We start from the raw sequence: 14,293 nt of genomic DNA on the forward strand, positions 1-14,293 counted from the left end.
AGATTTGGACTATTGTCCATCTAAGCTGTGAAGTGAGCTTTCTAACAGTGATTACTTTCACTGAGCTAAAATGGATAATTCATGAGAATGGTCTGTCTGTGACGTGTCTCCTCCGTATTTTGCTGAGAATAAAAGAGTGGGCTGTTCATCAGAGCAGGGCTCAGTGAAGACACACACCAAACTATGGTCAGGGGGCCACAACTTCATTAAAATAATTTAGCTAAACTATGCCTACAGGCCTCATGCCCTGGCAGTAGTGGAAAGGAGAGGAAGTGACTGCAGCCCTGAGCAGTAATCAGCTTCTTCCCCCTCTTGGGCACTCAAATTCTGAACAATCCAAATTTTAGCAGGTCTGAATAATCTTCCAAATCACGTGAGCCTACATCATCCTACAGCCTATCTAGGGCCATGGTATCTTGCATGTTACTGGATTGGGAAACCACTGAACTTTCCAAAGTGATCGTGAGGGGTCCCATGATTACAATCCCCATCGCTGTGGGAAGATGAGTTAATGTGTATTCAGTATGAATGGTGGGTGTCCCATATTCCAGAGGATCCAACCACCTTTCCAGCAATTAATGTAAACAACTACCTGGATTCTAACTTTGCTGCCATCACCCACTGTCACAGAAACCAGACAATTTTCAATCCTCATTGTGATGTCCAGATTAAAGAGATTGAAGCCAGCAGCAGATGGTCCTGACTCTCTTATACAATGTAATACCCTCCCAGCCAAAATAAAATAAAAATGCATCAAATCCCTTCTGCTCCTGACTGATATCCTTTCTGGCATAGTCCAATCTTGAGGTCTGCTTGTGCCTGCCCACACCAACTAAAGAGACTTGGACCATACTGATATATTCACAAGGAAAACGGTTTCAATGTGTACCAACCGGTGAGTGTGTGTTACAGTTCTCCCTCTGTGCTGAACCACAGAGGACACAAGTTATTGCTGTCCCAAGCTATAAAACTTGGCTCTATAGCTTAAGTTATAGGAGTTGTGCTTTTAGCTCTGCAGGTCCCGAGGTCAGTCCATGGTGTGTCAGCCAAGAGGAGGGCTGCTGTCACAAATGCATTTAGCTGACATGAATACTTCCATGATCAAATCGTTACATTAAGATGAATGATGAGGGCAGCAGGGAGAGGAGGGAATATGTCATTTCTGGAACTTGCTAATGTGGGATGTTGGTGGATCCCAATGCACTAGCCATACCACAGGAGCTGGCATCTGACCCAAGGGCAGTCGCGCTGTGATCGTTGTATGTCTAGTGATCCCATTGAAACCCAACCTCCAAACTGTGGATGAGAAACGTCCCTTTCAAATACAGCTGAGAAACAGCAACACAGAGGCAACGTGGCCATGGTCGCGGAATGAGGGACAGAGGAAGAAACCTAAAAATGGTGGGAAACGCATAGTATTAGAAAAGGCCCTCGAAAAAAATGTGGTATCAATAGATACTGCCTCTCTCTAAGAATTTCACTTGTGTGCATTTTTAGCATTGTACCAAACCTTTACTGCCACAAACCAGTAGTATAAAATATGTGCAAGGGGTGAGTGGGGCTAGGTACCCTTCCAACATGAGCTGTGTTACCAGGCCCAGGATAGCTGGAAGGGTGGGTAAATGCACTAGGGAGCCATTTGTCACATGGTTGAGGAAGGGGAAGGTAGAGAAGGAGCAAGATCTGGCTGCCTGCAGCAGTGCTGAGTAACAGCAAAGAAGAGATGGTTGAGGCAAACAGTATGAACATGCCTGCATGGCCCTTGCAAGGGGAGGAAGAAAGTCTTGAGCTGCATGAAGCATAGCTAAGGGCGAAGAGCTGGGATAAGGCTGAGCAGGCAGGGTACACAGCAGCTGTGGGGTAGAACCAAAAAACCCTGCTTTTGCCTCTTTTACAAGTGGCCTAATCCAGCAGTTTATCTTGCTACTTGACAGAGGCACTGGGAATGACCAGTAGCAGCCTCCCTTACAGAGAGCTCATCACTGAGCAGTGAGTGTTGCAATGCTAGGGTTGGTTTGGTCCCTACGGCTCTGTTCTCACAATCCAGCACTAACTTTGTTGGCAGATGCTCTGTATGGTTTGGAATTCCCTTCCTTGTGTATAAATCACAACTGAAAATATGAACATATTTTGTAGTGGGTTATAAATAATTCTGTGCAGTGAATGAGGCAGGGCTTCTGTAGAAAAAATAGGATGTGATCATGTAATTAAAGACTGTATCATAATATATATGCACATGGGGGCCAAATTAAGGTTACACAGGCAACCTTAACTGGGAAATTTAACTTCTTAGTGCTTGACTATGTAACCTTCATTTTTTTTAGTGGTCACAGGGTGATTGGCCCATTTTTAAGGGGGAACAGGGGTCCAGTGCACTTTTGACTTATCAGCTACCTCCCACTTTGGTTTAAGAGAAGGCACCAGGGCCATATAAAAAGGGGAGAGAGGAACGGAGCAGGTGAGACCTGCCTGAGGAAGAAAGGAGACACCCAGAGACTGGCCCTGTTCATTAATCATGTGCAGCTGGGGGTGGGGAACTGACATTCTCTGTAAAGACCTAGACTGTCAATAAGGCAGGGGGCATTGTGGCTGTGAGAGCTGGAGTCCCTATCCCTTCGGAGGTGAGGCAGTCGGTACCGGGGGGAAAAAGCCTGCAGAGAAAAGGCCCTGGGAGGTGAAGCTCAGCTGAGAGAGGAAGAAGGAACCCTTCAATAGGCCCTGAAGCAGGAAGGGGGAAGAGGAAACGCCCCTGAACATGGGTGCTGGAACTAGGGGTTTGGGTGGTGCTGCAGCAACCCCTGACTTGAGGTGGTTTCCATCATATATAGGGTTTACAGTTTGATTCAATGGCTCTCAGCACCCGCACTATAAAAATTGTTCCAGCACCCCTGCCCCTGAGACCTCTAGCCCAGGGTGAGCCAAGGAGTGGGTTTTGTGGGGTTCTTTTTGCCTCTGGAAAATAAAACGGTGCCTGGAAAGAGAATCTGAGTGTGGCAGTGGGTCCTTCGTGGGCTGGGCCAAGCCAGCACCTTACAGTTGTGTGGTGTCACTGTGTAAAATATCGGTTAGTAATATCTTTCCACTCTACGAGTAGATGTTACATTTGGTGATTAGGACCTGGCTTTCCAGAATATCACACTCCAAAATAGAATGTCTTTTGTCAGAAACAATATCTCTTGTTTAACAGACTGAAAAGTAGCTTTTCCAGGGGCTCTGCTTTTCCTGCTTCTGGAGTGAGTAGTTCATATTTGAGTTTGAGAATGTTAGTTCATGTTCTGACACACATGCCCCTATCTTATCCCCTCTGCAATACCTCAGTTCCTTGAAAAGGAGCAAAGATTTGCTCAGTAATTGTCTTGGGTAGATGGGGGGAAAGACCTGACATTTGTTTTTCTTCATATGAATATTTCGCTAGTGCCCACACTGCAGCAGAATGTGCTTGTCTAGGAGAGGGGAGTAAACTTGTCACTTTACCAGAGTATATTATTATTACTGTGGTAGCCCCCAAAGCCCCAGCCAGGATTAGAGCCCGCAGGGGCTGGGCACTGTACAGACATCTAGAAAGATGCAGTCCCTGCCCCTAAGGCTTTGCAATGCAAGGGCCTGATTGTGCAATGAGCTCTGCCCTAACCTAGGTTATAACCTGCAGCAGCTGAAAGATGCATAATCCACTCTAACTCTCCTTACCAAGCCCACTAAAAAACACCTCTCTAGTCACTGTCAGGTCCATTTTCAAAGCAGCAAAGGAGGCACCAGAGGGTTTTGTTTTTCAGTTGTGCCTCACTCACACTCCTGCCTTTCTGCCTTGGGAGACTTCAGGAGCTTTCCTCCCCCTCCCCGCACACATCTTCAAACTGATGTTTTCCGACCTGCTGCCAAGCTGGAAATCGGTCCCAGCCCAGCCTCCCCCACGCTGGTAAAAATCCCCTTCCCTTGGAGGCATTGGCCGCGCTCCCGTCTGCCCCCCAGCCTGGGGCGCCTGCAGTGACTCCCTGTGGTGGAGAGGGGCGATGTCAGTCTCTCCTCCACCTCGTCCCTCCCCGTGTCTCTCGCCTCCTCCCCCAGGCTTTCGGCGGATTCCGCTCTCCGGGTTTTCCGCCCGTCCCGTTGCAATCCGCCACCTCGGAGCGGCCAGCGCCGTGTGCGAGCCAGGCGGGGAGCTCGCCGCCCGGGCAGCTGATGCTCAGAGGAGCGGGGAGCGGGGCTGGGCGCCGGTGACTTCGCCCAGCCGAGGGAGCCGCTCGCAGGCAGAGGACGCCGCCCGGGGCGCGCACCATGGGGGACGCCCGGCCCGCCGGTGCCGGCTGTTAGCAAGTGACAGCGGACTCGGGAGAGCGCAGCAGCCCGGCGTGCGGGGCTCGCTGGGCGGCGGGGGCCGGGGAGGGCAGAGCGCTGCCGCGATCCGCGTGTGTGTGGCTGGCTGGCGAGCCCCGGGAGCGGCGATGCCCTTCGCCAAGCGGATCGTGGAGCCCCAGTGGCTGTGCCGGCAGCTGCCGGCCGCCTCGCTGCTGGAGGAGAGTTTGGGCTGCCCCGAGCCCCGGGACCAGCCGCAGCCCGAGCCGGAGGAGGCTGCCGCCGTGGTGCCCGCGGCGGGGACGGAGGCTGCGGCGGTGCTGACGATGCTGGATCTCTGCTCCGTCAGTAACGGGGCCCTGGCCCGGATCCTCCGGCAGCTGTCCGACGTGGCCCGGCACGCCTGCACCCTCTTCCAGGAGATCGAGTCGGAGCTGCAGCTGGCCCAGCGCAGGGTGCGGGCGCTGCACGGCAAGATCGGCGGGGTGCAGGGGGTGCTGCGCAGCCTGGATCCCAAGCAGGAGGCAGTGCGTGAGTAGCCCGCCGCGCCTCGGCCCCCGGGGGGGGGGTAAGCCTTGGTGTCTGGGGGGCTCTGTGTGTGTGTGTGATCGCCTGGGAATGAAGCTGGGGGGCAGCCGGAGGGGATGGGCTCTGTCCGGGGCGCTTGGAAGGGGGAGAGAGGTTTTCCGGGCGAGAAAAGTTGGTGCTTTAACGACTGAAACCAGGGGACGGACTTGCTGAGCTGTGAAGTTGAATGAATCGGGGGAGCGGGGTGGGGGTGGGGGGCGCACGCTTCTCCTAGACCCTCATCCCAGCTTGGCCCTGCTCCTCCTGGCCGCCTCGCCGCCTAAAAAGAAACCAGCCGCTCTGCGAAATGCCCCGAAGTCCCTACCCCTGCCTGGGGGCGGAGTGTTTGCAGGCTGGATCTGCCGGGGGCGGGGGGGGGGAGGGGAACAGGGGACCTGGGTGCAAAGTTGGGAAATGGACCGCTGGTTTCCAGGGCGAGAGCATCTGTTTGGCTCGGCAGCGCGGTTGCCTGTTCCACCCGGTGGGTGGTAGGGGATGATCCACCAATCGCCTCCTCACCCGTCCCAGCCCTGGGCGCGCCATCCCCGCCTCGCTCAGGAGCCGCTGGCTGGAATAACTGAGCCCCGGCCGCTTACGGTGCGGCCAGGCATTGACTCTGCGGCTGCGGGCAGGCACCAGCCGGAGTGGGCTTGCGCTGCTCTTGAATTCCTCATGATAAGTAAATGCCTGCTCAAGGGGCTGGAAGGTGTGTGGCAAAAAGAGGGGTCCGGGGAGGGGAAAAGGACCTCAGCTCTCAGCCCTGAAGGGATGAAAATGCCTCAATTCGTCAGGCTTGTACTTTCCCAACGTTCAGGTCCGACAGACCCACTTGATTTGCTGACGTTGACCAGTGTCAAAGAGACAGCTCCCCAACCTGGTTGTTTTCGTGTGTGAATTTATACACAAAACAATGCGTATCAGGGTGTTCCTGGGCGCAGGGTGTGCAACCGGACCATTCCAATAACAAGAAAGATGATGTCAGTGGTTTCTGACTTACATAAGAAGCTTCCTGACTAGGATTTCTGGGACTGCATAGTCAACAGCGAAGGATTTGACAGGGGATGTTGCGAAGGCCAAAACTATAACTGGGTTCAAAACAGAATTAGATAAATTAATGGAGGATAGGTCCATCAATGACTATTAGCCAAGATGGTCAGGGATGCAATCCTATGCTCTAGATGTCGCTGAACCTCTGACTTCCACATACTGGGACTGGATGACAGGGGATGGATCACTTGATAATTGCTGTGTTCTGTTCATTCCCGTTGAAGCATCTAGCACTGGCCACTGTCAGAAGACAGGATACTGGGCTAGATGGACAATTGGTCTGACCCAGTATGGCAGTTCTTATGACAGAGGAGATGCTGCAGGATTTATACAAAGGTGCCCATGGGATTCCCCCCCCCCCCCAGGAATCTCTGATACTTCTCCAAACCCAACCTTCATTTACCCCCTGTCCCCGTCAGTGCAAATTTCCGTTATCCTTAAGAATATTCCTGACATCCTGCTTAAAATTCTAAGCTCTTAAGTAGAAGTAATAAAAATGATAAATCTGTGGTCAGTTTTCAAGGCCATAAAGTCATGAAGTTTGAGGAGTGACTTTTGTTTTGAAGAGCAACCCCTGAGGAATCCTGGAAAAAATTAGATCTGTTGTGGTCAAGTCAATATTGGACTGTTGTTATTAGCAATGAGTGGTTTAATCCTGCTTTCTCTCCAGTCAAAAGCAGTGACAGCCTCTGTACTTCTAACAGCTGTTAATACCTTCAGAATGTGGCTTATGTTAACAACGATTGAATATAACCATTTTCAGACTCCTAGTGATGTGTATATTTCCCAAATATTTGTGAATATGTAATTTTCTTAGGTAAGATTTCTGTCTCAAACTCTGAGCTAACACAGTAAAATATGTTGAGTCCATTTCTTCTCTTGCTATCTGTATAAGAGCACTACTCAGAGAGAAACACGGGGATAGATTTTGCTCTGTTATTCCAGTATGAATCCAAAGTAGCTGCACCAAGTGCAGTGAAGTTACTCCAGTTTACAGGGGCTAAATGAGGCTGAAATATGGCCAGTCTTTTAAAAAGATATTTGGAAGTGAACATGACATTTTAAAATTCATTGTCTGATTTTTCCTCTCTCTCACACCTGTGTAGAGTTGGAATTTAACCCTATTTTGAGTCAATGAACTTCTTGGTGAAAAGAAGCATGCCCTAGGTGTTCAAAACAGATATATAGAATGAAATGCTCAACTGCAACTAGAGTAAATCAGCGTAGCACCATACTGACTTCAGTGGATTTATGCTGATATATGCTGGCTGGGGATCTGGCCCATGATGATGAGAGAAGGTTTTCTGTTTCAGGTGAATACTATTGTATAACTGGAGTGGTTTTTTCTTTGATTAGAAATGTGTGGTGTGAAAGAGGATTGTGTGATGAAAGGAGGGGACCAAGTGAGGAAACTAAACTTCTTTGGGCCACGTTCTGCTCTCATTTATACCAGTATAAATCCAGAGTAACTACACTGAGATCAGAGGAATTACTCTGGAGCCAAATCTAGCCCTGTGAGGGTTTTTTTTCCCTCTCTTCCCTCCCCCATGGATTGCATTTATGCAGTTTGTATGCAAATTACAGTACGACACACTGATGTTACATTAGTGTAGCTCCATGATCTTCATTACCCAAGTGTTGATAAAAGCAGAATGTGGCTTTTTACCCACATTTTAATAGTGCCAGGAGCTAAATTTTCAGCTCTTTTGGAGGGGAAAGACTTTGCTGATTCTCTCTCCCCACTTCCCCATGCATACACACCCACACCTGGATAGTGAAGCTGTAAAGATCCCCCTGGATGACTAGATCATGTGAATGCTCTTCTGGAGGACAATGACCCTACTTCTCACATGGATATACTGTGTCGCATTGACGCAGCTACTCACACCTACATACCACCTCTCCACACTCATATACTAGTACCATGTATCTTCCCTCTACGCCCCTGTGTATCTAGTGTATGATTCACAGACTAATCCACAGTGCACATTGAAGCACACATTCCATCCTACAGTGTATGAAGATGGCATGTCCAGTTTTTCCATCCACAGACCCTTCCTCATTCATTAGTACTATTGGCAAAACCTTATGCAATTGTTTTTAAACATGGTGGACCAAACTCGTCCTTGATTTTATTTCACTGAACTCAATGGATGAATTTGGCTCAAGTACTTTTAGCATATCGGGGTGTGTTGGCCATATTTGCTGAGATGCTGTGCAATATGGTATTAGAATCGCAGATGAAGTACATTTTAAAAAGACTTATGCTTAAAAGTATTAGTCTGTCTTGCTACTGTACAAACACTTGGTGTAATAACACTGCGAATTGCAGCACAATGATTTAAGAATAATACCATCCAATTATTAGGCTGCTAGCAGAGGTGCTCAAAACATTGAGCAGTGAAGTTTCAGGACTTTTTTCTCTCTTTCCTAACGAGCCAGCCAGATTACAAGGTTTTGTTATGAAGACATCTAGATAATTGACCAAATCCATCTCTCGAGTATTCCTATTGAAGTTAATAATTATATCAGGTAGTCATTTGACCCAATATATTGACAAGTCAGGTTACCACTGTTGAGGAATCAAAAAGATGAATGGTGCTGTAAAGAACAGGAAAAAGTCTCTTAAAACTAGTGTATAATAGCAGTGTATATAAGTATTACAGAAAGTAACGTATTTTACATTTTTAAACTTGAAGATTTATACATTATTGACATAAAACATTTGACTAGGGATCATAGGAAAGTCACAGCAGAAAATTTCAAGGACTATATTAGAAGTGACATTTTGTTGGGTTTTACAATAGTGCATATCCCCAGTTCTGCAGTCTTCTTTGAATCTTAACTTCTTTGTCTCAAGGTCATAGTTATCTGACTAATAAAGACCTCAGGACTGTTTTTTTTTTCTTTAATTTAGCTTGAGCTTTTCTGCTGTACAGATTCTAATTTTCCTCTCACTTCTGCTTAGAAATGGGGATTGGGAAATTTACCAGGCACCTGTTAGCTAGAGGAATAAACTAGAAATGTTGGCAGAAGGGCATCATCTAGGTTCAAGGGAAAGATTGTCCCTTTCTCCCCACCCCATCCCCAAACACCCCCACTTCACTACTAGGATTCCTATCATAGTCCAGTTCCTGGATCTGGGTTAACTTTCCATCTTTCATGAATGTCTCTGGTTAATAGGGGTCTAAGAAATTTGAATCCTATCCCACCCTACTGCTGGAAGACAGGAAAGAGCTTTCTCTTTTCCTTCCCTGCTATTCCAGAATTGACTATTCTCTACCCTTCTCTCGCTCTCAATATTTTTTTGTCCTACTCCACCACAGATTGCTGCTGCTGCTAGAGTTTTCAGAAACAAAAGCAAGATGATAGTGACACGATTCCTGGCAGTCTCACTATTGCCTACTACAGCTTTCTGATAGTCTGCGGAAGAGAAGAATGAGGGGGGATTTGATAGCTGCTTTCAACTACCTGAAAGGGGGTTCCAAAGAGGATGGATCTAGACTGTTCTCAGTGGTAGCTGATGACAGAACAAGGAGTAATGATCTCAAGTTGCAGTGGGGGAGGTTTAGGTTGGATATTAGGAAAAACTTTTTCACTAGGAGGGTGGTGAAACACTGGAATGCATTACCTAGGGAGCTGGTGGAATCTCCTTCCTTAGATATTTTTAAGGTCAGGCTTGACAAAGCTCCGGCTGGGATGATTTAGCTGGGGATTGGTCCTGCTTTGAGCAGGGGGTTGGACTAGATGACCTCTTGAGGTCCCTTCCAACGCTGATAGCCTATGATTCTAATAGCAATGAAACTGCCGAGAATCTTATTAGTTTTACTGTGTTGTTTATTGAGAAAGCTGTGAGGATCAGTAGAAGCACAGGATCTGTCTGCAGATTCAAGAAAGCAGCAAGGCATCTTTTCATATCTGGAAAAGTTACTTCATACCCCCAAGGACTACAAATGTAACACTTTTTAAATGAAAGCTTCAATTTTGCAAAAATTGATGATGTAGGTCATCCTACTGGCCAGGAAAGGTTTACTAGTAACCAGCGTTCAGTAGGCAATGGAGTTTTAAAGTCCTGTGATCTCTAAGAATTCCATAAGTGCTGAGTTTTTATTTTTTAAAAAAGCATAAATATTTTATTGAAAATGAACATCTTTTAAAAGTTTAATCCACGAGAGTAGAGCCTCACTTTTTCCTTCTGCGTTTTGCTATATAGCCAGGTTCAGTTCTGTGGCTACCAAGGAACAAGGGAACGCCTTGTGTTACTATGCTTTTCACAAGTTCCTAGGAGCAGCTCTAGAGTGCTACAAGGAGTTTCACTACTTTGGTATTTTTTCCTTAAAAGGGACAGTATCAAGATCAAAATAATATCTTAGATTCTTTACTTGCAAATTTATTCGGTCATTTATAGCATATGCTTATTCAGCTTACTTATTACATTTAACTTGGCTTGGTCACTGGAAATTGACTGGTTAGTTTCACTTTTGCTTTTTGTCAGTTTCACTCTTTTCCCACCTGTGGGTAGAATGCTGCTGAGTATGGGTTTCCAGCACTGCAATGACATGTTTAATCCATAATGATGATCTGCATGCTCCTTCCCCCACACCAACGCCATTTTTTTTTACAAAACCTTTTATTTAGATCTGAAGTGAAGATGATGATAGTGTCTTCTCATTTTATTATGTTGAAGTCCCAATTACTGCTGAAATGGAATCTGTAAAGAATCCCCTAAATGAAGTTGTCCAGAGAGTTCAGAACGGATATGGTTTGCTTCATCAAAAACCCCAGCCTCTTTAAGGATTGGTGTTTCTTTAAAATAACTTTGGGGGCATCCTTTTAAACATAGAATCATAGACTTTAAGGTCAGAAGGGACCATTATGATAGTCTAGTCTGACCTCCTGCACAACACAGGCCACAGAATCTCATCCACCCACTCCTGTAACAAGCCTCTAACCTATGTCTGAGCTATTGAAGTCCTCAAATTGTGGTTTAAAGACTTCGAGGTGCAGAGAATCCTCCAGCAAGTGACCCGTGTCCCACACTGCAGAGGAAGATGAAAAACCCCCAGGGCCTCTGCCAGTCTGCCCTGGAGGAAAATTCCTTCCCGACCCCAAATATGGCGATCAGTAACTCAGATCCCACCCTACCTAACATCCCATCACAGGCCATTGGGCATATCTACCACTAATAGTTGAAGATCAATTAATTGCCAAAATTAGGCTATTGCATCATATCATCCCTTCCATAAACTTACCAAGCTTAGTCTTGAAGCCAGATATGTCTTTTGCCCCCACTGCTTCCCCTGGAAGGCTGTTCCACAACTTCACTCCTCTGATGGTTAGAAATCTTAATCTAGTTTCAAGTCTAAACTTCCTGATGGCCAGTTTATATCCATTTGTTCTTGTGTCCACATTGGTACTGAGCTTAAATAATTCTTCTCCCTCCCTGGTATTTATCCCTCTGATATATCTATAGAGAGCCATCATATCTCCCCTCAACCTTCTTTTGGTTAGACTAAACAAGCCAAGCTCCAAGGGAAGGAATTATTGGAAGCAAACCATTAAAAAGCAACAAATAATAGCTATATTTTGTTTTTTGTATATAAGGAATGGATGCCCATACTGTGTCTTGTATTGTTTCCAATACCAGTAACCACAATAAGGAACAGAGTTTCAGCTTTCCTTAATTCTGTACTCCAATGCTTTTCTGAGTTCAAGACACACCTGAAGCATCTGAAAGTAGGGTATGATGTTTTGGGTTTTTGTGCTTTAGGAAAAGCACATTGTTGCAATCTAAGGTATGTGAGGTAGCACAGAGCCTCAATGACTCTTTTTCCCCTCCCTCCCCCATTTTATTTAAGTCATTTGGGAACTCAGTCTGGGGCCCGTAGACAAACCTGGAAAGAAAAATTGTACATTGGATGTGATAACCAATGCCTTCAATGTAATGTCTTTCCCTCACACTTAAAACCAGTGAATAATAGAGCACAGTTCTTTGTCCTTCTGGAAATGGACAAGATTTCTGTCTCTTTATCAGTTACCTTATTTTTTTAGAAGACTTTTCTCTATGGCACTCTTGAGTGTAGTTCTTCAATTAATGCAACATGATCCAACATTATGTATTTCAGTTGATTTCTCTTGTGGTATGGGAAAGCAGGAGAGTTCCCCCACTGCTCTGCTTTTTATAGGCTTGGAGGGCTGATGTCAAATGAGCAGGGACTGTGGGATTTGGAGAACTGAAAGGATGGTTTGCGTGTTTGGATTTTGCTAGCGTTGGAACAATAAAAAATGGAAGAGGAAAACCAGGGGGTAAGAGTTTCCGTGCCTTACAATAACATTAGACTGCACACAGTCATTCAAAAAAGAAAAGTAATTGTCTTTGTTTACAAATTAATGATGCAACTTAGTTTCTGAAATAGAGAAAAATATGTAGAGTCAGGTAGAAGGCTTTTTAAATCTATTGTAAGCAATGGGTAGAAACTAATACCAAGGACTCTTACAAAAGCATGTCTGCAGTGATCTTATGCTTTGGAATCTTGGGTTGCCACCTTGACTCACATTGTGTCATATATAACAATCTATCCTTCTTAAAATAAAACAAAGGAATAAAATTTAGGCCCCACTGAAGTCAAGGGAAAAACTCCCATTGACTTCAATGGTGCTAGGATTTTACTCAAGCACTTTAACAGTGAAAATTAAACAACTCCTAAATAGCAGAGGAATATGGCTGTTTTGGGGTCTTATTGCTAATTGAAGAGCCCTTCTGATGAGAGAGGCTGATATATATTAAAAATATTCAGAGCTGGATTCTCATCTCATGCCAGTCATACACCTGGGTAACTTTGTAGACTTTAGTGGAATTAATGGAGCTACTCCTGACTTACACTGTTGTGAAAGTAGAACAGGCCCTATATGTTCAGTAGAGATATTGAATGAGGGTCTCAGCTGGTATAAACTCCATTAAGGTCAGTGAAGTTACACACGTGTGAAACTGGTGTGAGGGGACTTAGGTGTATATGTGATTTATACCAAATGAGGAGCTGGCTTGATAACATGAGTATATGTTTTCATACAGCCTGCATCTGGTGTCTATTTGAGAATCTTTATAGTTTAATAATGTGGGTAAAACTCTGTGGTCTTTGTGTGTCCTTTTAACATCTTGCTCTTGGTTCTACCTCCTTACCCCCTTCTGGTGTGATTCATTTATAAAATAGATTGTCTTGGGGGCTGGGAAGTGAAGGTAAAAGAGACTGTGGTTACTTAAATTCTTTGTGATGGAGATCATGTGGGAGAGTCAATTAGCTGTCTGCTTCCACACATGAAAGATGGGAGTTTGGCTTCTGTGGGAGGGAAAGGGAAGAGCCTGGAGTGTATCCAAAACCTATTGGCTAATTCTGAAATGTCCTTGAACTGAGGGAAGGAATTATTGGAAGCAAACATTAATATCAAATATAACGGTGCCACTCAAACGCTGCTCTGGCTCAACAAAATCTGACTTTTTTTTTTGTATTTCTTGCATAGAATTGCCTATTTTATGACTTTTATATTGTAAGGATCAGATTATGGCTGGCCTCCATAGATATGCAAGGATGGGGAAAAGAGACACAAGAAGCTATTCTTTACCATGCTTCCCCATGTATGAGCCAGCCAAAGCTGCTGCCCTGAGTGCCAGGACCAGGAAAGATTTTTTTTTTCTGAGTTTTGCTGCAGCTGAAGTGGGGCTTTGCGCCTTCCCTTCAAGCTGGCCAGCAAAATAGAGTCAGTATAGGAGAGTGCAGCTTGTTTCAAGGCACTGCAAGCTTTGCTCTGGCATAGCTTTCTCCAGCACCCCTGGAAATATTGTACCTGAGACAAGCAGAGATCCCCAGAATTCCCACTTACACAGAGCTCCTCCAGCCCCACCCCCGCCCAGCCCAGCTTGTGGTTTAGCAGCCAAACAGCACCAACCTAGCCCTGGTTATTTACTTGCTAGAACAAAGAGCGTGAATGCGTTCTCCAGGAGAGTTTCCTTTTAATTGTTTGCTCAGTGCAGGTCACAGCGCTCAGCCGATAGACAACTTTGAATGGTGCAAATGCGGCGAAGTGGAGCAACTCAGTTGATGGGAATCTGTTAAAAGCAGAATGCTAGTGTTTTGTCCGTCGCCGTCTCATATACTGGGATACATAAGAGTAATTCACCTCATGGCTATGGTTTTATCCCCATATTGCACATTAGGTAATGTTACTGCACATTGGGTGGGTGACCAGACAGCAAGTGTGAAAAATCGGGACGGGGGAGGGAGGTAATAGGTGCCTATAGAAGAAAAAGCCCCAAATATCAGGACTGTCCCTATAAAATAGGGGCATCTGGTCACCCTGCACAGTACATTAGGGCTGGCTGAAGGTGTGA

General features: G+C 45.9%; 1 protein-coding gene across 3 annotated transcripts in view; it reads left to right on the forward strand.

Annotated features, from left to right (window-relative positions):
* The first annotated feature begins 4,136 nt into the window (after positions 1–4,136).
* The window catches only part of NHS (NHS actin remodeling regulator), a 333,270-nt gene continuing 323,113 nt past the window's right edge, over positions 4,137–14,293 (forward strand). For all 3 annotated transcript variants that reach the window (XM_037901092.2, XM_043537903.1, XM_037901098.2), the window contains exon 1: positions 4,137–4,824. In XM_037901092.2, the coding sequence (XP_037757020.1) occupies positions 4,443–4,824 (382 nt within the window). In that variant the 5' untranslated portion in view covers positions 4,137–4,442. The remainder of the gene's footprint in view (positions 4,825–14,293) is intronic.

This window comes from Chelonia mydas, chromosome 1, assembly GCF_015237465.2.
Source record: "Chelonia mydas isolate rCheMyd1 chromosome 1, rCheMyd1.pri.v2, whole genome shotgun sequence".
NCBI lineage: Eukaryota > Metazoa > Chordata > Testudines > Cheloniidae > Chelonia > Chelonia mydas.